This window comes from Orcinus orca, chromosome 9 (genome assembly GCF_937001465.1).
Source record: "Orcinus orca chromosome 9, mOrcOrc1.1, whole genome shotgun sequence".
NCBI classification, from domain to species: Eukaryota; Metazoa; Chordata; class Mammalia; order Artiodactyla; family Delphinidae; genus Orcinus; species Orcinus orca.
The window spans coordinates 87,944,806-87,969,108 of NC_064567.1; the positions used below are offsets into that span (position 1 = coordinate 87,944,806).

A 24,303-nucleotide genomic window follows, 5' to 3' on the forward strand; every position below is an offset into this window, starting at 1 on the left:
CTTTTTTTTTTTTTTTAAACAGTGTAAAAGAAGCCTGTATTGTTTTGAATTTGAACACTGGTTGTGCCCTACTTCTGAGAGATGTCCTGCAGTCAACTTCAGGGCAACCTCCTGCCACAGCGGCATTAAATGAAGTCGGAATTTATAAACTGGCTCAACAAGATGTTGAGATTCTACTTAATTTGAGGACAAACTGGCCTAACACTGGAAAATAAAGTGTCTTTTTTCCTTTTGGGGTTTTTTGTTTTTTTTAAATAAAGAAAAAGCCAGAGCCAGTTGGATTTCAAGTTATATGATGAAGTTCTGAATTAATGAAACTGAACAACTAAAAACTATGTAGAATCATTTATTATCTTGGACTCACAGTGTTATTAAAATGCTGACCATATTTCCTGAGTCTTCTTGTTCCTAAGAAAACAAAAACAAAAAGCTCAGAAGCCATGAAAACTCAGAGTAACTCCATTTACAAATATAAATGATGAATATGTCTGTTGAATAAAATACAAGAGCAGAGATAATAAATTATAATCAACTTTTAATTTTCTTTGCCAATTCAGGGAGACTGTTGTAGATGATCTAACAAATAAACTTTTAAAAATCACTTTAAAATGTATGTTTAACTCTATGACATAAATCACAGCAAGATCCTTTTTGACCCACCTCCTAGAGAAAGGGAAATAAAAACAAAAATAAACAAATGGGACCTAATGAAACTTAAAAGCTTTTACACAGCAAAGGAAACCATAAACAAGGCAAAAAGACAACCCTCAGAATGGGAGAAAATATTTGCAAACGAAGCAACTGACAAAGGATTAATCTTCAAAGTATACAAGCAGCTCATGCAGCTCAATATCAAAAAAAGCAAACAACCCAATCCAAAAATGGGCAGAAGACCTAAATAGACATTTCTCCAAAGAAGACATACAGATTGCCAACAAACACATGAAAGGATGCTCAGCATCAGTAATCATTAGAGAAATGCAAATCAAAACTACAATGAGGGGCTTCCCTGGTGGCGCAGTGGTTGAGAGTCCACCTGCCGATGCAGGGGACACAGGTTCATGCCCCAGTCCGGGAAGATCCCACATGCCATGGAGTGGCTGGGTCCGTTAGCCATGGCCGCTGAGCCTGTGCGTCTGGAGCCTGTGCTCCGCAACGGGAGAGAGCCCACAACAGTGAGAGGCCCGCATACCACAAAAAAAAATTAAAAAAAAAAAAAAAAACTACAATGAGGTATCACCTCACACTGGTCAGAATGGCCATCATCAAAAAATCTACAAACAATAAATGCTGGAGAGGGTGTGAAGAAAAGGGAACCCTCTTGCGCTGTTGGTGGGAAGGTAAATTGATACAGCCACTATGAAGAACAGTATGGAGGTTCCTTAAAAAACCAAAAATAGAACTACCGTATGACCCAGCAATCCCACTACTGGGCATATACCCTGAGAAAACCATAATTCAAAAAGAGTAATGTACCACAATGTTCATTGCAGCTCTATTTACAATAGCCAGGACATGGAAGCAATCTAAGTGTCCATCGATAGATGAATGGATAAAGAAGATGTGGCACATATACACAATGGAATATTACTCAGCCATAAAAAGAAACGAAATTGAATTATTTGTAGTCAGGTGGACGGACCTAGCGTCTGTCACACAGTGAAGTAAGTCAGAAAGAGAAAAACAAATACCGTATGCTAACACACATATATGGAATCTAAAGAAAAATAAAAAAGGTTCTGAAGAACCTAGGGACAGGACAGAAATAAAGACTCAGACGTAGAGATTGGACTTGAGGACACAGGGAGGGGGAAGGGTAAACTGGGACAAAGTGAGAGAGTGGCATGGACATATATACACGACCAAATGTAAAATAGATAGCTAATAGGAAGCAGCTGCATAGCACAGGGAGATCAGCTTGGTGCTTTGTGACCACCTAGAGGGGTGGGATAGGGAGGGTGGGAGGGAGATGCAAGAGGGAGGAGATATGGGGATATATGTATATGTATAGCTGATTCACTTTGTTATACAGCAGAAACTAACACACCATTGTAAACCAATTATACTCCAGTAAAGATGTTAAAAAATAAAATAAAATGTTTATAATTGAAGTTCCTGTATCTATTTTGGAAATTCACTATATTTCCCGTAAGAAAACATATTATGAGATAGTGACTGAAATAGGATTGCTCTCATTTTCTACAAATGTCTTTCCATTCAGAATACTTCCTAGTTCCATTCCATGTGACAGTGGGCAACCTTTGCTTTGTGGATGAAACATTTCAGCTACAGCACTGTGCTACCATCATTCTCTGGGGTAGGTAATATAATTAAACATTTTTTGTTGAATATTTATGTAACTAATGATGAGATGAGAATCTTAAACTTTTTTCTTCTAACTTCTCCTTGGCCTTGGATTATGTTAAATAAAACTTTTAAACAAACTGAACTAGATTAGCTAGAGGCTTCCAGAACTATCAAGTTTTATTCCCTCGGCTGTTTTTTTTCTTTTCTGACTTAGCATTTAGTTAGTACTTTTCATGCTGTAATACCTCAAACCCGAAATTGTCAGGCTGGCATGCAGCCTATACTATTGATAAACATTTACGAAATCATTTTTAGGAAGTATTTTGAGAGAAATTTTATTACTCTATATACAGAGATTTTCCAACTAGTATATTGAGCTTAAAGCTTTTCTGTTAGTTTTTCTAGCAGATCGGCGCTTCTCTACCTCATTCTTTGAGAATTGCTGGGGTTTCCCATTGAGAAAAGAAGGAAGCTGCCTCTGGATCCTCCTAACCCCAGCATCCTCTCCCTCCCCTCCCCCCAGGCTTAGAGAGTACTGTCAGCCCTGCCTGTCCTCACTTTCTAGTCAGCTGAAAGTTTCAGGGGAATGAAATGTTTCTATCAGAAGGTAGGAACCTTTGTTTTAAAATGTATTAATTGTACTTCAAAATCATGCCACGTTATTTAAATATTAGTCACTTAAAAATAAACTTACACTTCAAGCATGAATTTTTCACAAGTTATTCCATGTCCATCATCTTTTAAAACTTCATCTGCAGTACACAGACCCAGGGTTTTTAGGGCTATGAGGATAAGAAGAAAGGAAAATTTAAAAAGTGAGAATTAGTTTCAGCTAGGGAAATTTACGGAATGACCACAAATTATTACCTCAATTTGTAGAAGATACTGACCTTCTTTATATTGTATAAATGATATGGATCCTTTATTCGAGGAGTCCAGCATCTGAAACATGGCTGTAATGTTAGAGTTATCCATAAAGAAAGGGAAAGCCACGCCTGATACTTTGGCAGTTCTCAGCTGTTCCAATATAGATATTAAATACTCTCTTGGTTTTTCTGTAAAAGAATAGTTCCAATTCTTTCTGATATGAAATTAAAATATGTCGCAAATGGAAACAGTCATGTAACAATTATTAAATACCTATATTTGAAGTACTGTACAAGGCACTGGGAATATAGGCCTTGCTTACAGGAAAGGCAAGACAATAAACAATTAAATAATTATATACAAAAGTGCTCTACTCTGGATGACTGAATAAAAATGTCCAGAGATTGGATCTACGCATTTTTCAAAAAAGCTCCTCAGGTGACTCTTAATTTATGGACAAAGCTGAAAACCCTCAAAATGGAAAACATGATGCAGGAGAAAAGGCCAGCTAAAAGAAGGAAAAAATAGATTTTAAAAAACAACCATTTAGATTAATATAGTCCTCCAATTAGGAAGCATAAATGTTCATTCCTAACATAAGGGCAGTATTTTGGATAAACAGGCTTTCATCTAAACAATGTGAAAAATGAAAAATCAAGATCAATCCACTTTTCGGAAATAATGCAGGTTAGTTATGGTAATAAAAGAAGCCAAAAGAAGTAAAAATGGTATGGCTTAGATGATGAATGTTCCACTGCATGTTTCAGTGTGCATCTCTAAAAGATAAGGACCACCTTTTCTCTTTTTTGTTGAGCTATAACTGACATAAAATTGTGTAAGTTTAAGGTGTGCAATGTGTTGGTTTGGTACCTTTATACTGCAGTATGATTGCCACTGCAGTGCTAGCTAATAGTTCCATCACATCACATAATGATCATGGCTTTTTTGCAGTGGGAATAATTAAGATCTAGTCTCTTAGCAAGTTTGATGTTTACAATACAGCATTGTTCTCTGTAATCACTATGCTGTGCATTAGATCTCCAGGACTTAGTTATCTACTAGTTGCAAGTTTGTACCCTTAAACAACATCTCTCCTATCCCGCATCCCCCAGCCTCTGGTAACCACCATTCTACTCTGTTTTTAGGAGTTTGGCTTTTTTAGATTCCACATGTAAGTGATATCACACAGTATTTGTCTTTCTCTCTTTGACTTATTTCACTTATCACAATGTCCTCAAGGTCCACCCATGACAGCTGTTCTAACAGGTGTAACTTGATATCCCATTGTGGTTTTAATTTTCATTCCCCTGATGATTTGTGATATAGAGCATCTTTTCATGTACGTGTTGCCATTTGGATGTCTTCTTAGGAAAAATATCTATTTAGTTCCTCTGCCCATTTTTAATCAAATTGGTTTTTTGTCATTGAGTTATATGGGTTCTTCATTTATTTTGGATATTAGCCCTTTATCATATATATGATTTGCAAATATTTCTTTACCATTCCATAGACTGCCTTTTCATTTTGCTGATTGTTTCTTTTGCTGTGCAGAAGTTTTTAAGTTTAATTTAGTCTCACTTGTTGATATTTGCTTTTGTTGTTTGTGCTTTTGGGGTCATATCCAAAAATCACTGACAAGACCAATGTCAAGGAGCTTCTTCCCTGTGTTTTCTTCTAGGAATTTCACAGTAGCAGGTCTTATGTTTAAGTCTTTAATCCATTTCGAGTTAATTTTTGTGAATGGTGTTAGACAGGGGTCCAGTTTTCTTTTTCTGCATGTGGTTATTCAGTCTTCCAATACTGTTATCATGATACAATTTACACATCTAACAAAATTCTTAATATTCTCAAATAGCCAGGTATTATTCAAATTTCCAGTTGTCTCACAAATGTCATAAATTGTAAACACTCTTTAAAAATCAGTAATCAAACAGAGTCCACACCTTGTGATAGGTTATGTTTTTAAGTCTCTCTTAGTCATATAGGTTTCTCCTCCGTGTATTTCACTCCTTGGAATTTATGTGTTGAAACTAGAAGTAGGCAGACTTTTAATCTAATACAGTGCCTTTTTGTGCAACTTTTAATACATTATAGCAGCAAATAGGTTACTAAGGCAATCACATCATGTATGTAGTCTTCTGTCATTTCTTTCTGAACTGTATAACAAAATTAGAAGGAGAAAAATGTCCAAGTTTGATTTCAACTCACATTTCTTTTTAAGGCTAGAATATGTAAATAATGCTAATGGAACTTGGTATGTTACTTTGATGAAGATTTGTTGCTGTATATCCTTCAGACTACATGAGGTGCTATGTCTATATTTGGAATCTATAATTTATACTCCACCTGCTTCTAAAAATGTTTTGAAAATGCTTACAACGTAAGTATATAAAGATATAAATTTTTTTAAACATGAAGGGAAGAGCCAAATGGCACTAACCACTGAAGTTACATAAATGTCAGCTGATAATGACCATCAGTTCTTCAAGGCAGACAAACTTCAAGTTCTAAGTTGTAATACTAATAGCTAGTATTTATTGAGCCCTTACTATGTGCCTTGTACTATGATAAACATTTTCTTTGGCTTACTTGATTTTCTCCTCACAACAGTCACTTGCTCAAGGCCACACAGCCAGTATGAATCCAGTCAGTGTGCTTCCACAGCTCCAAGATTCTACCACACTCAACTAACTCAAACATGGGAAGCACCTGCGACACCCAAACCTAGTCAGTCATGACAATCTCTCCAGAGTCTTTCTCCTCAGTAGCTCTCAAAGTCATCTGATCCCCACCACTGCCACAGCAGTAGTTCTCACCTGGGTGACTACAACTGCCTCCTTAAAAAAACTTCTGATTTCTTTAAAGTCATCCCCTAAAAATAAATACTCCCTCCTTCCACAGCATAGAATTACCACTGGGAAGGGCTGCCCAGCCAGGGGCTATATTTCCCAATATACCCTAGAAAAGGCCAGATTTTCCTACCAAACGACTTCAGATTATGTCAAATTTGGCTGTTAAATGAGTTATGAAAATCTGTTGGGTTTCAGAGCTTCTAGAATTTAGGGATCAAGGATGTGGGATTGTGGACGTTTTCTCACAACAGTAATAGCCCAACCACGCTGTGTAGTCTTATTTTCCATAACTCCCTTACAATTCCAAGGTTTTCAAACTGAGATACATATCATAATGCCAGAAGCTTTGCAAAGACCCAAGATAAAGATACTGTTTCTTCCTGAGCATCAAACATACAATAGTGAGTAATAGGGAACATATTAGAAATGGATATACAAGGACTTCCCTGGTGGTGCAGTGGTTAAGAATCTGCCTGCCAATGTAGGGGACATGGGTTCGAGCCCTGGTCCAGGAAGATCCCACATGCCATGAGCAACTAAGCCCGTAAGCCACAGCTACTGAGCCTGCGCTCTAGAGCCCATGCTATAGAGCCCATGAGCCACAACTACCGAGCCCGCGTGCCACAGCTACTGAAGCCCGCATGCCTAGAGCCTGTGCTCTGCAACAAGAGAAGCCACCGCAATGAGAAGCCCGTGCACCGCAGCCAACAGTAGCCCCTGTTCACCACAACTAGAGAAAGCCAGCGTGCTGCAACAAAGACCCAACACAGCCAAACAAAAACAAACAAACAAAAAACCTTTTAAAAAATAAGTAAATAAAAGAAAAGCTACTTAAAAAAAAAAAAGAACTGGATATACAGTAGCTCCCCCTTATCCATGGAGAATACATTCCAATACCCTCTGTAATGCCTGAAACCACATGATAAAGTTTAATTTATAAATTAGGCATAGTAAGAAATTAACAACTAATAATAAAATCAATTATAATGATTTACCATAATAAAAGTTATATGAATATGGTCTCAAAATACCTTACTGTACAAATTTAATGCCTTTTCCATCTTAACTAAGCACTTATGCACTGTGGCTGTAACATTTGCAGTCTGAACCACATCAGCAAAACTCAAATGAATTTCTTTTCCTTCTTCACAATTTCACAATTTCACAGGCTCTGGAGCCTGCGTGCCACAACTAGAGAGAAAAAACCCACGTGCCACAACTAGAGAGAAGCCCACGTGCCACGATGAAGATCCCGCGTGCCACAACAAAGACCCGTCGCAGACAAAAATAAATAAATAAATAATAAAATCTTTAAAAAAAAGAAATGGTGAACAAAGGTTTTTCTTTACCTTTAATGTAAGCTGCCTAGGAAACAAAAATGTACGTCCTGGGCTTTCCTGGTGGCGCAGTTGTTAAGAATCCGCCTGCCAATGCAGGGGACATGGGTTTGAGCCCTGGTCTGGGAAGATACCACGTGCGGCGGAGCAACTAAGCCCGTGCACCACAACTACTGAGCCTGTGCTCTAGAGCCCGCGAGCCACAACTACTGAGCCCGTATGCCGCAACTACTGAAGCCCGCAGGCCTAGAGCCTGTGCTCCGCAACAAGAGAAGCCACTGCGATGAGAAGCCCATGCGCCACAATGCAGAGTAGCCCCCGCTCGCCGCAACTAGAGAAAGCCTGTAAGCAGCAATGAAGACCCAATGCAGCCAAAAATTAAAAAAAATGTACGTCTTATGAAAATAATTTACTGTGCTTCACGTTGTCATTATCAGGTCTTTGACTATGTAGAAAAAAAAACCTGACTCATCGAATTAAAAGACCTAATTTTTGTTTGTTTGGTTTTTTACAACTATAAAACTTTCTGTATTTGCCTTTGAAATCTTTTGTCACTTTGGTTGAATGGATAACTGAGTACTGTTTCACAGTGACCTGTGATTCTGTTTGATCACATATTTTCAGTGTTTTGACATTTTAAACAAACTTCCCAAATCAAATTCTGAATGAAGCTAAAAGAGAAATATTAATTTACTTAGGCTTATTTGATATATTCGACTGCATGGGAAACACTGTCAAATAAAAAGCAATATTTAACCTTCTTAGGTGATATTTATAAGGGATATATATCATTAAAATAAGTAATTCAGAAATTATATGAAATTCTTAAAAATCTATATCCTGGCATAATGTTATCAGTCATAATTCCAGCTATTATCTTAAAACATTATATATCATAAAAGTAACCAAATTTCCTTGTCAATTGCATCATTTTTGGTGTGTGTATGTGAACACTTACCAGATCTTTTTTTTTTTTTTTTTTGCGATACGCGGGCCTCTCACTGTTGTGGCCTCTCCCATTGAGGAGCACAGACTCCGGATGCGCAGGCTCAGCAGCCATGGCTCACGGGCCCAGCCACTCTGCGGCATGTGGGATCTTCCTGGACCGGGGCACGAACCCGTGTCCCCTGCATCGGCAGGCGGACTCTCAACCACTGTGCCACCAGGGAAGCCCTTACCAGATCTTTAACCATGACTATTTTTAAGTCCTTTGCCACTCACAGACAGTTATTGTTTTACTGTTATGCTTTCACAAAAATGTTCCTAAAAAGTGCTTCATCTTCAAGAAGATTCATGGAAAAGACTCTGAAAAGTAAAGGTTTCTGATAATTATAAAATCATATTATTGAACTGGGTAAGAATTTCTAGAACTCTAGTGGAAAACTGATTCATAAAGCTGCCTACCAGGCTTCCCTGGTGGCGCAGTGGTTTAGAGTCCCCCTGCCGATGCAGTGGACACGGGTTTGTGCCCTGGTCTGGGAGGATCCCACGTGCCGTGGCACGGCTATGCCTGCTCTGCAATGGGAGAGGCCATAGCGGTGAGAGGCCCGTGTACCGCAAAAAAAAAAAAAAAATGCTGCCTACCAAGATCAACCAAAATAAGAATTAATTATGTAAGACTGAATGAACTGATGATGATTTTAATTTTTATGGTTTAATTTAAAACATTGCTGGTTCTTTAATGTTTTGTTTTCCAGATTTAAAGAGGCCTCTTTTCTCCTCTCTTTTAAGCTATCTATAACTTATTGCAATTTGGTGAAGTATATATTTGCAACAAAGGTTGAAACATTTATCTTTTTCTCCCTACCTGATTCCTCCAGAATTTTGAAACTCTTACTAAATATTCTTACTTTTCATGACAATATATATATTTGCACAATGGAAACAATGGACAAGTTCTTGGTTTGGCTTCTTAGCCTAAAGAGACTTTAAAAGTCTAATCTGAGATTCCTTATGAAAAGCGCCAGCAAAGCAGATTTAAAAGAGTCCATACAAGCCTCTTAGATAACCTCATCTACCAGAGGGCAGACAGCAGAAGTAAGAAGAATGACAATCCTGCAGCCTGTGAAACAAAAACCACATTCACAGAAAGATAGACAAGACGAAAAGGCAGAGGGCTATGTACCAGACGAAGGAACAAGATAAAACCCCAGAAAAACAACTAAATGAAGTGGAGATAGGCAACTTTCCAGGAAAAGAATTCAGATTAATGATAGTGAAGATGATCCAGGACCTCGGAAAAAGAATGGAGGCAAAGATCAAGAAGATGCAGAAATGTTTAACAAAGACCTAGAAGAATTAAAAAACAAACAAACAGAGATGAACAATACAATAACTGAAATGAAAACTACACTACAAGGAATCAACAGCAGAATAACTGAGGCAGAAGAACAGATAAGTGACCTGGAAGACAGAATGGTGGAATTCACTGCTGCGGAACAGAAAAAAGAGAAAAGAATGAAAAGACATGAAGACAGCCTAAGAGACCTCTGAGACAACATTAAACACAACAACATTTGCATTATACGGGTCCCAGAAGGAGAAGAGAGAGAGAAAGGACCTGAGAAAATACTTGAAGAGATTAGAGTCGAAAACTTCCCTAACATAGGAAGGTATTTTTTGAGGAAATCAAAAAATACCTAAGACAAATGACAATGAAAACACGACGATCCAAAATGTATGGGATGCAGCAAAAGCAGTTCTAAGAGGGAAGTTTATAGCTATACAAGCCTACCTCAAGAAACAAGAAAAATCTCAAATAAACAATATAATATGGGAAAGGAAATAGCCACCCAAGTCCAGGAAGCACAGAGAGTTGCATACAGGATAAACCCAGCAGAAACACACCAAGACACATAGTAATCAAATTGGCAAAAATTAAAGACAAAGAAAAATTATTGAAAGCAGCAAGGGAAAAATGACAAATAACATACAAGGGAACTCCCATAAGGTTAACAGCTGATTTCTCAGCAGAAACTCTACAAGCCATAAGGGAGTGGCATGATATACTTACAGTGATGAAAGGGAAGAACCTACAACCAAGATTACTCTACCGGCAAGGATCTCATTCAGATTCAATGGAGAAGTCAAAAGCTTTACAGACAAGCAAAAGCTAAGAGAATTCACCACCACCAAACCAAAACCATCTCTACAACAAATGCTAAAGGAATTTCTCTAAGTGGGAAACACAAGAGAAGAAAAGGACCTACAAAAACAAACCCAAAACAATTAAGAAAATGGCCATAGCAACATACATATCAATAATTACCTTAAACATGAATGGATTAAATGCTCCAACCAAAAGACACAGGCTCGCTGAATGGATACAAAAACAAGACCCATATATATGCTGTCTACAAGAGATTCACTTCAGACCTAGGGACACATACAGACTGAAAGTGAGGGGATGGAAAATGATATTCCGTGCAAATGGAAATCAAAAGAAAGCTGGAGTAGCAATACTCATATCAGATTAAATAGACTTTAAAATAAAGAATGTTACAAGAGACAAGGAAGGACGCTACATAATGGTCAAGGGATCAGTCCAAGAAGAAGAGATAACAATTATAAATATATATGCACCCAACATAGGAGCACCTCAATACATAAGGCAACTGCTAACAGCTCTAAAAGAGGAAATCGACAGTAACACCGTAATAGTGGGGGACTTTAACACCTCACTTACACCAATGGACAGATCATCCAAACTGAACATAAATAAGGAAACAGAAGCTTTAAATGACACAGTAGACCAGATAGATTTAATTGATATTTATAGGACATTCCATCCCAAAACAGCAGATTACATTTTCTTCTCAAGTGCGCATGGAATGTTCTCCAGGATAGATCACATCATGGGTCACAAATCAAGCCTCAGTAAATTTAAGAAAACTGATATCATATCAAGTATCTCTTCTGACCACAACGCCATGAGATTAGAAATGAATTACAGGGGAAAAAACGTAAAAAACACAAACACATAGAGGCTAAACAATATGTTACTAAATAACCAGAGACCACTGAAGAAATCAAAGAGGAAATCAAAAAATACCTAGACACAAATGACAATGAAAACACGACGATCCAAAACGTATGGGATGCAACAAAAGCAGTTCTAAGAGAGAAGTTTATAGTTATAGAAGCCTACCACCTGAAGAAACAAGAAAAATCTCAAATAAACAATCTAACCTTACAGCTAAAGGAACTAGAAAAAGAAGAACAAACAAAACCCAAAGTTAGCAGAAAGAAAGAAATCATAAAGATCAGAGCAGAAATAAATGAAATAGAAACAAAGAAAACAATAGCAAAGATCAATAAAACTAAAAGCTGGTCCTTTGAGAAGATAAACAAAATTTATAAACCGTTAGCCAGACTCATCAAGAAAAACAGGGAGAGGACTCAAATCAATAAAATTAGAAATGAAAAAGGAGAAGTTACAACAGACACCGCAGAGATACAAAGCATCCTAAGAGACTACTACAAGCAACTCTATGCCAATAAAATGGACAACCTGGAAGAAATGGACAAATTCTTAGAAAGGTATAACCTTCCAAGACTGAACCAGGAAGAAATAGAAAATATGAACAGACCAATCACAAGTAATGAAATTGAAACTGTGATTAAAAATCTTCCAACAAACAAAATCCCAGGACCAGATGGCTTCACAGGTGAATTCTATCAAACATTTAGAGAAGAGCTAACACCCATCCTTCTCAAAATCTTCCAAAAAATTGCGGAGGAGGGAACACTCCCAAACTCATTCTATGAGGCCACCATTACCCTGATACCAAAACCAGACAAAGATACTACAAAAAAAAATTACAGACCAGTATCACTGATGAATATAGATGCAAAAATCCTCAACAAAATACTAGCAAACAGAATCCAACAACACATTAAAAAGATCATACACTGTAGTCAAGTGGAATTTATCCCAGGGATGCAAGGATTCTTCAATATACGCAAATCAATCAATGTGATACACCATATTAACAAACTGAAGAATAAAAACCATATGATCATCTCAATAGATGCAGAAAAAGCTTCTGACAAAATTCAACACCTATTTATGATAAAAACTCTCCAGAAAGTGGGCACAGAGGGAATCTACCTCAACATAATAAAGGCCATATATGACAAACCCACAGCAAACATCATTCTCAATGGTGAAAACCTGAAAGCATCTCCTCCAAGATCAGGAACAAGACAAGAATGTCCACTCTCGCCACTATTATTCAACATAGTTTTGGAAGTCCTAGCCACAGCAATCAGAGAAGAAAAAGAAAGAAAAGGAATACAAATTGGAAAAGAAGAAGTAAAACTGTCACTGTTTGCAGATGACATGATACTATACACAGAGAATCGTAAAGATGCCACCAGGAAACTACTAGAACTAATCAATGAATTTGGTAAAGTTGCAGGATACAAAATTAATGCACAGAATTCTCTTGCATTCCTATACACTAATGATGAAAAATCTGAAAGAGAAACTAAGGAAACACTCCCATTTACCACTGCAACAAAAAGAATAAAATACCTAGGAATAAACCTACCTAGGGAGACAAAAGACCTGTATGCAGAAAATTATAAGACACTGATGAAAGAAATTAAAGATCATACCATGTTCTTGGATTGGAAGAATCAATATTGTGAAAATGACTCTACTACCCAAAGCAATCTACAGATTCAATGCAATCCCTATCAAGTTACCAATGGCATTTTTTTACGGAACTAGAGCAAAAAAATCTTAAAATTTGTATGGAGACACAAAAGACCCCGAATAGCCAAAGCAGTCTTGAGGGAAAACAATGCAGCTGGAGGAATCAGACTCCCTGACTTCAGACTATACTACAAAGCTACAGTAATCAAGACAATATGGTACTGGCACAAAAACAGAAACATAGATCAGTGGAACAAGATAGAAAGCCCAGAGATAAACCCATGCACCTATGGTCAACTAACCTATGACAAAGGAAGCAAGGATATACAATGGAGAAACGACAGTCTCTTCAATAAGTGGTGCTGGGAAAACTGGACAGCTACATGTAAAAGAATGAAATTAGAACACTCCCTAACACCAGACACAAAAATAAACTCAAAATGGATTAAAGACCTAAATGTAAGGCCAGACACCATTAAACTCTTAGAGGAAAACATAGGAAGAACACCCTTTGACATAAACCACAGCAAAATCTTTTTTAAAATTTTTTGGTGGTACGCGGGCCTCTCACTGTTGTGGCCTCTCCCGTTGCGGAGCACAGGCTCCGGACGCGCAGGCTCAGCGGCCATGGCTCACGGGCCCAGCCGCTCCGCGGCATGTGGGATCTTCCCGGACCGGGGCACAAACCCGTGTCCCCTGCATCGGCAGGCGGACTCTCGACCACTGCGCCACCAGGGAAGCCTGCATGACCCACCTCCCAGAGTAATGGAAATAAAAACAAAAATAAACAAATGGGACCTAATGAAACGTAAAAGCTTTTGCACAGCAAAGGAAACTACAAACAAGACGAAAAGACAACCCTCAGAATGGGAGAAAATATTTGCAAACAAATCAATGGACAAAGGATTAATCTCCAAAATATATAAACAGCTCATGCAGCTCAATATTAGAAAAACAAACAACCCAATCCAAAAATGGGCAGAAGACCTAAATAGAGATTTCTCCAAAGAAGACATACAAATGGCCAAGAAGCACATGAAAAGCTGCTCAACATCACTAATTATTAGAGAAATGTAAATCAAAAGTACAAGGAGGTATCACCTCACACCAATTAAAATGGGCATCATCAGAAAATCTACAAGCAACAAATGCTGGAGAGAGTGTGGAGAAAAGGGAACCCTCTTGCACTCTCGGTGGGAATGTAAATTGATACAGCCACTATGGAGAACAGTATGGAGGTTCCTTAAAAAAATAAAAATAGAATTACCATATGATCCAGCAATCCCACTACTGGGCATATACCCAGAGAAAACCATAATTCAGAAAGACACATGCACCCCAGTGTCCATTGCAGCACTATTTACAATAGCTAGGTCATGGAAGCAACCTAAATGCCCATTGACACAGACGAATGAATAAAGAAGATGTGGTACATATATACAATGGAATATTCCTCAGCCATAAAAAGGAACGAAATTGGGTCATTTGTTGAGACGTGGATGGACCTAGAGTCTGTCATACAGAGTGAAGTAAGTCAGAAAGAGAAAAACAAATATCGTATATTAACGCATATATGTGGAACCTAGAAAAATGGTACAGATGAACCAGTTTGCAGGGCAGGAATTGAGACACAGAGGTAGAGAACAAACGTATGGACACCAAGGGGGGAAAGCGGCGGGGGGGGTGGTGGTGGTGGTGGTGTGATGAATTGGGCGATTGGGATTGACATGTATACACTGATGTGTATAAAATTGATGACTAATAACCTGCTGTATAAAAAAATAAAATTCAAAAAATAAAACTAAAGTCATGTATTTCCTGGTTCAATCTGAAATAAAAATGTGTGGTTCAAGCATTTGAAATAGAAAAAAAAGCAGTCGATACAATCACTGTTCTTAATGCACTTATGCAAATAATCAGATCAAGTTTATTGAAACTAGACTTAATTTGCAAACAAATTTCTCTTACTGGTTATCCTTTATAACAGTTGGGATGATTATAGAAAGAAACATTATGTTTTAGTAATACAGGTTTGTAGATATCAGATTTTAGTACTGTTAACCCTCTTTGAGGTTTTGTTTTCTACGTGTAAACTGGACTGGATCCTGAATTCTTCTAGTTTCTTCCAGTATTTGACTAGAACTCTCCAAACTAATATTTCCAATTTTCTCCCACTCTTTTGACTCCAAATCACTATGAAACTCAACTGCCCTTTTCCCAAAGCCATACAAGTTAAAGCTGGACAACTTGACATAAACCTCAGAGAAATCACAACAGCTCACGAGCGGGCAATCTGCATGCTTGTTTTTACATGGCCACTCAGAAGCTCGCCAGACACATTCAAACTGCAAGCCAGGAAAATCCATTAGACTGTCACTGCCATCCTCATTCCACCATCTGGAGATGCTTCAAACTCAAATCTACACATTTTCTCAAATGGCTGCTCTCCAAACTCAGAAACTGAATTTATAATTTGCTCAAACTATTAGCCTTTGTTTTTCTTTTGTTTCCCTAGAAATGCCTCTTGTTAAATTACCTGATTGCTCACAGCACACAGACACCTCATTTAGTTGGAAGCTCACCTGCAGCGCGGTCTCCTAAAATACAACATCCTCCCTTCATTCTGTCTTGAGGAATCATGAGGATACGTGATTGCTAACACACCAGGTTGTGCCTATGTAAATAACCTTTAAAAACTGAAACCTAATGGCACATTAATCCAAAAAAATTGTCGGTTCACTTAGAAAGGTAAAACTTAAAAACTGCTGGTTATAACCCATTTGAGTTATTTAACTGGTTAAATCTTGGGTCCTGGGAATCTCTGCTCTGGACCATTTTTCAATCCTTGGTTATTATTTTCCTTATAGTTATCATATTAACCTTTCTAATGTGTTGTACACTCTCGAGGGTTTTAAATGCCTGTCTCCAGCCACTCGCATGCCAAATGGCATTCATCAGGATCACACAACTGGACAAAATCAACAATAACCATATAAAGAATTAAGATAGTGACCACACGGCTCTCCTGCCTAAGGACTCAACTAATGCAAACAGTGTATATGCGATTCTTCAGCCTGACTACATCAACAGTGGTAACCAGGAATAATGCTATACTGGTTGCTCATACTCTCCGCCCACGGAGAGAATGACCAAAAGCAGGAGGGGGCAGGGGGGTATTGTTAAAATCAAGACCAAATGGAAACCAGCCTTGAAAAATTCCCTGGGCAGACAAAACCAGTTAAGTTACACAAGCAAAGCTTAATTTAGCTTATTTTGCAAGACTAACTTGACCTGGGTCATTTCTTGCTTCTGCCTCTGTAAATAAGCAAAATTTAAACTGTTTCCCAAGGTTGATATGAAGTAACCAATTCCCTATCATTTAAGATGATGATAATATAACCAATTACTGTGAAGAATAAACAGTCACTATCTTCTCACCATATAAGCTGCTTTTTAACAATATACCCCTGAGCCTCATTCCTTGTTTTGGTTTGAGTGCTCCTGGCTTTCAAACTATCTTTTTGGTGTGTGCAAAATAAACTCTACTGATTACTACTTTGGTGATTCATTGGCTTTACTTCTGCTATTTCTGAAGTTTTGACACACACACATTTACATATATGTCTGCATCTAACAGCAAAAGACTATTTTCACCACCACAGTACCAGAGACCAGCAAGAGATGGTAATTAGTCACTTTTTCAAAAAGTAGGTTTTTAAAAATTAGTTTGATAGCAACTTTTTCCCAGTGCATTAAAAAAGTGCACTCCTTTGTACTGTTTTTTTGATTTTCTATTTATTTTTAATTGTTGCAGAGTTTTTGCTGGTTTATCATTTTAAAACAACTAGAGAGAACCTGATCGCCTTATATAGGATCATATTAGTTGGGTGGCTTTTGGCAAAATTGGAATATTTGGTTTTTATATTTCCTTACCTAGAGGCAAATGGACAATTTGGGCATTTTGGACACTCCATATGAGACTAGTAAATTACAATTCTGCACCCTGGGGAGAAGCACATCGAGTCACTTTCACCTTAACATAACTTTTACATTTACAGACCACACAAAAATTATGAAATGATCCAAACTTTGTAAGGGAATCAGACATAGAAAGCATGTCAGGAAAATCTATCTCCTCAAGAATATCCTTCCTTTTACCCTATCAGTTTTTTTACCAGCTTACAAACTCTTTGAGGGCAGGGATAACACTGGAAACATCTGTTGCTTACCAGGCATAAGGATGATTTATACTTTATTTGTTTAATCTTCCCCACGTTGCCATGAGATCGGTATTACTATAATCCCCATCTTCCAGAAGAGGAGACCGAAGTTCAGGCTCTTGCCCACTATCACAAAGTAGTAAGGGGTGGAGCCAGGAGGCAGGCTGCCGGACCTCGGAGCCTCTCTCCCACCGGCGAGAGCCCTCCACCGGCGAGAGTCCCGCCACACTCAGCTAGTGGCAGGCACAAAGAGGCCGTTCAATAAGTCTTGCTTAATTTGAAGGCCACAGCGTTAACTAGCAGCAGAAGGGCTCGAGTAGCCGAGAGGCAGGAGAGTGTATGCGGAGGGGCTGGGAGTGGTAGCCGGGAAGGAAGCTGGCCCCCCGGGACGCGGGCGGGAAGGGATGGCTACACCGGGAATTTCTGGGGACTGCTCGGTATGGGACAGAAAGCCGAGTGGTAGGCAAGACACTTACCCGGCCGGGAAAAGAGGAGGGCGCTGGTGAGATAGGTCAGCAACTCCATAATCCGATGTTTTTCCAAATAATTCCTGGCTTGGAGCTCCCTGTTGCTCTTGGCCTCCATCGCTCCGAATTGGGACGTTGCTAGGCGACCACGCAGCGTCACGGCCATTCGGCTCCGCCCCTTCCGCCCGACGCGGTTACGTGATGCGCGCCCCACAGGCTGAGACCTGGGGACCAAATCCTGCACCTCATCGCGAGGGAGGCAGTCTGGGAGGTGTGGGGTGGGGCCTACGCGGAGGCCGGAGGGAAACGCGTGCAGAGCTCCTTGCGGGCGGAGGGCCCAGTCCTCTGTCTGGGCTGAGTGCTGGGCCTGATGGTCTTTTCCTGTTTCTGTCTCTAGCACCTAGCTCAGTACTTGCTGACCCAAGGTCTCATGTGGTAATAACACATGAGGATAGACTAATAACAGAAGGAACTTGTGTAATAACGGGGGTGTCCAGTGGAGAGTCCTAAGCAGCATCTTTGGTGTGAGCAGCCTGCAGCACGGCGCTGGCGGCGGGGCAGGAAGGTTGACGGTTTTCTCTACCAGACTGCGGGGTCGTGAAGTGCGTGGATCCTGAGCTCCTACATGTGTTTGCTGCTTAACTAGACCGTGTGGAGCTGGTCTTGAGATAAAGACCACCTGACAGTCGTTTTGAGGGAGAGCCACTGAATAAGGTGGGACGCAGGTGGCCAGGAGGGCCTCTACTCAGCCATCGAAATACCTGAGAAACTAAACTCTAGGCTGGGACTTCTGTCCTTGAGGGCCAGGCTCTGAGGTCTGTGCCCTTACTCCCCACCAGAGAGTTATCCCAGAATAGCCACTTCAAGAAGAGGAAAGACAAATGGCCAATAAACATATGAAAATATTCTCAGTCTCTCCGGCAATCCTGTAAACAAAACTACAAGAAAATGCCATTTTACATCGATCAGACTGGTAAAAATTAGGAAGTTGAACAAATTAGGCTGCCGGCAAGGATATAGGGCATCAAAACAGCCAGTGATGATGGGAGCTTTCCAAAGGAGAACATCCACCTTGGAAAACAATTTTGAATTATCTTGGTAGCATAGACATGTTTCTACACCATGACTCAGAAATTCCACGCCTAGAGCAACTCTTGTACACCTGTACCAGGAGATATGCACAAGAATGTTCAGAGCAGCAGTGTGCATGACAGAAAACACAGCAGCCCAAAGGTCATCAAAACTAGAATGGATTTTTAAAAAAACTGTGATATATTCACAATGCAATATAAGTATATAAATATAAAACTTTGCAACCATAGATTGTAGCTACTTGCAACAATATGGGTGACTCTCAAAAACAATAGTCTCAAGAATATATACTGTATGAATCAACTTATATAAAGTTAAAAAACATACAGAATGAAGCAATGTATTGTTTACAGATTCAAGCCTGTGTAGATCTACTAAGAAATGCAAGGGAATGATACAAAATTCAGCACAGTATTTGCCTTGGAGGTGAGAGGAAAGAGAATGGGTTTGTGGAAGAATATCCTGGGGACTCCAGGGGTAAAGGTAGTAAGATTTTCTTTACCTGAGTCGTGGGTACACAGTTGCTCATTGGATTATGATTTTTTAATTAATTAATTTATTTTTGGCTGTGTTGGGTCTTTGTTGCTGCTCGTGGGCTTTCTCTAGTTACGGCGAGCCAGGGCTTCTCTTCGTTGTGGTGTGCGGGCTTCTCATTGCGGTGGCCTCTCTTATTGCGGAGCACAGGCTCTAGGCGTGCAGGCTTCAGTAGTTGTGGCACGCGGGCTCAGTAGTTGTGGCCCACAAGCTTAATTGCTCCGCACCATGTGGGATCTTCCCGGACCAGGGCTCAAACCCATGTCCCCTGCATTAGCAGGCGATTCTTAACCACTGTGCCACCAGGGAAGCCCTGGATTATGATTCTTTATACCTTATGTGTACTTAATACATTAAAAAAATCTACTCAGGACTGCATGTTGGTGCCCTGGACACAGAGTTTCTTCTCTGTGCATGAAGCTCAAGACATTTGATCTCCTTGAGAACTTCATTTACTTACTCTCCAGGAGTTACTCAGTCCCTGAATAAAATAGCTCTGCTCTTTGAACCTCAAATGACACTAGAACTTCCAGTGACACCTGGCCTGCTGACATCTTCCCAAGTTGCTGATTGTTTTCTGTTTCAACAAGCCTGGGTGCATTTGTCTGCTCAGAGCTCCCTCTCTTAACACTACCTCAGGCAGCTCTGGCCCTGAATCTCCAGTTCCCCTGGACTCGTGCTAAAGAGAAGTGTCCAGATGCCACCTAGTGGAGTCAGCTATTCTCTGTCAATGCCATCTCTTAATAAGCCAACTTGGCCTTCATTCCTCATCATCATCGATGTCATCATCCTCACTTCTTTGACTCTGTCCTCCATCTCCTTATTATTACTAATCCTTTTAGTGGTTTGGGGCAGTAACTGCAGGTGGTAGGCATCATTGCAGTAGTTTTCAATCAGGATTGCACATTTGAACCACCTTTGAAAGTACTGACGGTACCTTAAAACGTACTGAGGCCTGGGCTCCATTCCAGGTCCAGGAGACTGAATCTTTTGGGATGGGGCCTGAATACATGTAGTTTTGTTGTTGTGGATTTGAACAGCTTTACTGAGGTATAATTAACATAATAAACTGCACATATTTAAGACATACTCTTGTATAAGTTTTTTTGTTTGTTTTTTTGTTTTTTGGCTGTGTTGGGTCTTCGTTGCTGAGCGCGGTCTTTCTCTAGTTGCGGCGAGCCGGGTCTACTCTTCCTTGCAGTGGGCGGGCTTCTCATTGCAGTGGCCTCTCGTTGCGGAGCACGGGCTCTAGGCGCGTGGGCTTCAGTAGTTGTGGCTCGCAGGCTCTGGAGCGCAGGCTCAGTAGCTGTGGCACATGGGCTTAGTTGCTCCCTGGCATGTGGGATCTTCCCGGACCAGGGCTCGAACCCATGTCCCCTGCATTGGCAGGCGGATTCTTAACCACTGAGCCACCAGGGAAGCCCTTGGATAAGCTTTGAAGTATGTACATATACGTGAAATCATTGTCATCAAGATAAAGAATGTATCTATCATCCCCCAAGGTTTCCTTGTGTCCCTTTCTAGTTCCTTCCTCTCACCCCTTCTTAACCGTGCCCCACCCCCACTGCCAGGCATCACAGACCTGCAATCTGTAATCTGTAACTGTAGATTACATTTTCTAGAATTTTATATAAATAGAACCATACAGTGTATATATATATATATATATATATATATATAAAATTTTTTTTTGGTCTGGTGTTTTTCACTCGGCATAATTATTTTGGGGGATTCACCTATGTTGTTGCATGTATCAATATTTCATTCCTTTTTATTGCTGAGTAAGATTCCACAGTATGCATATATCACAATTTGTTTCTCTCTTTACCCGTGGATGGACATTTGGGTTGCTTTCAGTTTGGAGCTATTACAAATAAAGCTGCTATGACTATTCAGGTACAGATCTTTGTGTGCACATAGGATTTCATTTCTCTTAAGTTAAATGTCTCAAGGAGTGGGATGACTGGTTCACATGGGAGGTGTATGTTTAACTTTTTAAGAAACTGCTGAACTGTTTTCCCAAAGCAGCTGTACCATTTTATATTCCCAAATTACTAGTAATTAAAGGCTCCCCAGGAGATCCTAGCGGACAGCCAGGACTGAGACCCTGTGTTATAGCAGCCCATGAGGGTTGAGCTAAAAGATCTGGGAAATGTTGATCAGGAATCCCAAGAGCCTCGGAGGTTCCAGCTCGTGCTTAGTATCATCCCACAGCTCATATCGACCCAGGACACACACTGGAAACTCCCAGGGAGCCATTAAAAAAATACAGTGTCTGCCCCTTCACCCCCCAGAGAGTCTGATATAATTGCCTTGGGGGCCAGGGTGCAAGGGTGGGGGGCTGCCTCAGGCATCACAGCTTTTTACCAGCTTCCTGAGTGGTTCTAGAGCACAGAGTGACCAACTGTCCTGGTTTGCCCAGGACTATGAGGGGTCCGTTACCATGAAGCTTTCAACCATAATACTGGGAACATCCCAGGTCATCTTAATACATGGTCACTCCATTTGTGGACCACTAGCATGAAGGGCTCAGGCTTTGGTGTTGGACAGACTTGTCAACCTGCCTGTCAACTTGGGAGTTATAGCTCAGGGTTAGTGTGTGTGTTTGGGGGAGGGCATGGATAAAAGGGAAAGTGGGGGGACATGAGTAGCCAGGACAGAATGTGGGCTAACTCCCTCTCTCCATTTTCTCTGTCAACCAGGGAGAAGTTAGAGATGCCTCAACTAGGAGTTTTGGTTGCTGTTAAAGGGGAGAAATATATGAAGCCCACTTTTTCTGAGCAATTGTATGGTGAGGCAGTGTCCTACAGAGGCCTCTGGAGCCAGACTGCCTCACTTTAACACTCTGTTTTACCACTGACTATTAATAACTTTGTGACATTGGGCCAAACACCTAAATTCTCTGCCTCAGTGTCCTCAAGGACAGAATGGGGACAGTGTATCTACCTCATAGAGGATGTCTTCAGGACTGAGTTAATGTATGTAAAGCTCTTTTAAAAAATGGTGCCAGGCATGTACTAAGAACTACGTAAGTGTTCACTGTTATTATCTTAATCGCCTTGTTAAAATGAGAAGGGGGAAATCGTGACTAAATATATCCTACAGCCTACGTCCATAGGCTGTCCTATACGGTTTCCTATTGAAAGATTTTTCGGTTAATCTTTCAGATTTTGTGTTGCAGCTCTAAAGAACTATAGGTTCTTGTTCTGCATGTCAAGATGGGAGGAGCTAAAGGTATATATACTATGTGCTTAATGTTCTTATGCAAATCATAAGGGAGACATAGTTTGGAACCTGATAATTTCATTTTCACCAAGTTGCTTTATTGGTGAGCTGCATTTTTGGAGTTAAAAAAAAAAACCCACCAGAACACGGTCTAGTAGTGACATCGTATTAGTCTTCGTGTCAAGTGGAACTAACACGGACTCCTGTTTTAGCTTTGCAACTGTGATTTACCAGGTACACAGGGTTCTGTGGAACTCAAGTCTCAAAGTTAGTCTTTGTGAAAATGGTAACACTCAATTATCTGTGATAGTGCCTCATCTACTCAGAAGCTTTCCTCATTCTTCAATAACCTAAAAAGAGCAAAAATGCTAAAAACATCTCGAAACATTAATTTAAATCCATTTTACAAAACATGAAAATGTAGAAAATATCAACAGCATGGCCACAGTACAAAGGATCTCAGGAGGAGATTGGGATAATAGCTCTGGTGCTTTGGTACCCCCTCTACAGTACTTCATTAAAATTTTTTTTTTTTAATCCTCTCAAATAGTTTAAGACTCACAAGAAGTTGCAAAATGGTACAAAGAGTTCCAGTGTATCCTCCTTGGGTTCCTCTCAATGATACTGTCTTACATAACCGTAGAACACTGTCTTTGTTAAACCAGGACCTCAGCATCGGTACAATACTATTAGCTCAAGTATAGACCTCATTTGGATTTCACCAGTTTTTACATGAACTCTTCTTTTTTCTGTTCTGTTTCATTTTGGAGGCTACTTCTGCATTTCCGAACATCATATTATATATAACCTAAGCCTAAATTTAGCTCCCATCACACTGACTATGTCTGTTTAAGCTTTCGTTAGATTCACCAAATTGAGGCCCAGAACAAAACTTACGAACAATGTTCTTTGAGCTTCTAAATTACTTGTATGAAGGATGACCTCAGATGATCTCCTATTTATTGATACACAGTTTACATGGGGAGTTAAGGACCCTTTCTCAAGAGGCTTCGCCATTTACCAGCTGTGTGATCCTGACCAAATTACTTGACCTCTCAAAACTTTAGTTTTCTCATCGCTAAAATGGGGGTAATAATCTTACCGACCTCATAGAGTTATGGTAAGGATTAAATTAGAAAAGATGTAAAACACATAATCAGTAATGTTATTACTCACTCCCCCTACCACCATCACCGCCAGTACCACAAGTACCACCAGTACCACCGCCAGGGGAATCCCTGTCCTTCTAGCTGTTTTCTTGATGTCAGAGTAGTGCGGGTTTGGCTTAGAGCTGGAAGTCTGCTCAGGGTACAGGCCAGAAGTCTTTACTCTCCTGGCAGATGGCAGGGTGGCGGGGAGTGGTCTCTCATAGCCGGGACAGCAGCCAGGTGGCATACAATCCTGCCTTCCCTGGCTGAAACAGAGGACGCACTTCCCAAAATAATACCACTGCACTGATATCAGACTTCAGGTACATTGTGGGATCTATAGGCTTTTGTGGGTTGTCCTGCAACCTAATCACCCTTGATATTACATTTAAGTGGAAGAATATATTAGGTTCCAAATGAAACATTTGGAGCACAGCCCACAGAGTGGGGATTGCTTATACAAGAAAGATAATTGCTTGGATATAATTTTGGAAACTAAGACATCCGCTTTGCCCCAGTGCCCTTTTCAAGCAGGAATAAGTTTAAAAAAAAAGTAAAAAGTGGTAAGAAATTGTTGATTTGAACGTTGGTTATT

The 24,303-nt window shown here is 39.9% G+C and overlaps 1 protein-coding gene across 6 annotated transcripts in view; it reads right to left on the reverse strand.

Annotated features, from left to right (window-relative positions):
• The window catches only part of PUS7 (pseudouridine synthase 7), a 105,882-nt gene extending 87,082 nt beyond the window's left edge, over positions 1-18,800 (reverse strand). For 2 of the 6 annotated variants that reach the window (XR_007479218.1, XM_049714798.1), the window contains exon 1: positions 17,719-17,861. Coding sequence is in view for 5 of the 6 variants with exons in the window: in XM_049714798.1 (XP_049570755.1) it covers positions 17,719-17,827 (109 nt within the window). In the remaining variant the exon portion in view is untranslated. Of the gene's footprint in view, positions 1-330; positions 409-3,001; positions 3,090-3,197; positions 3,363-17,718 lie in introns of those variants that run through there. The other 4 variants (XM_033439240.2, XM_033439234.2, XM_033439199.2 and 1 more) reach the window with 4 other exon arrangements.
• Positions 18,801-24,303: the final 5,503 nt, after the last annotated feature.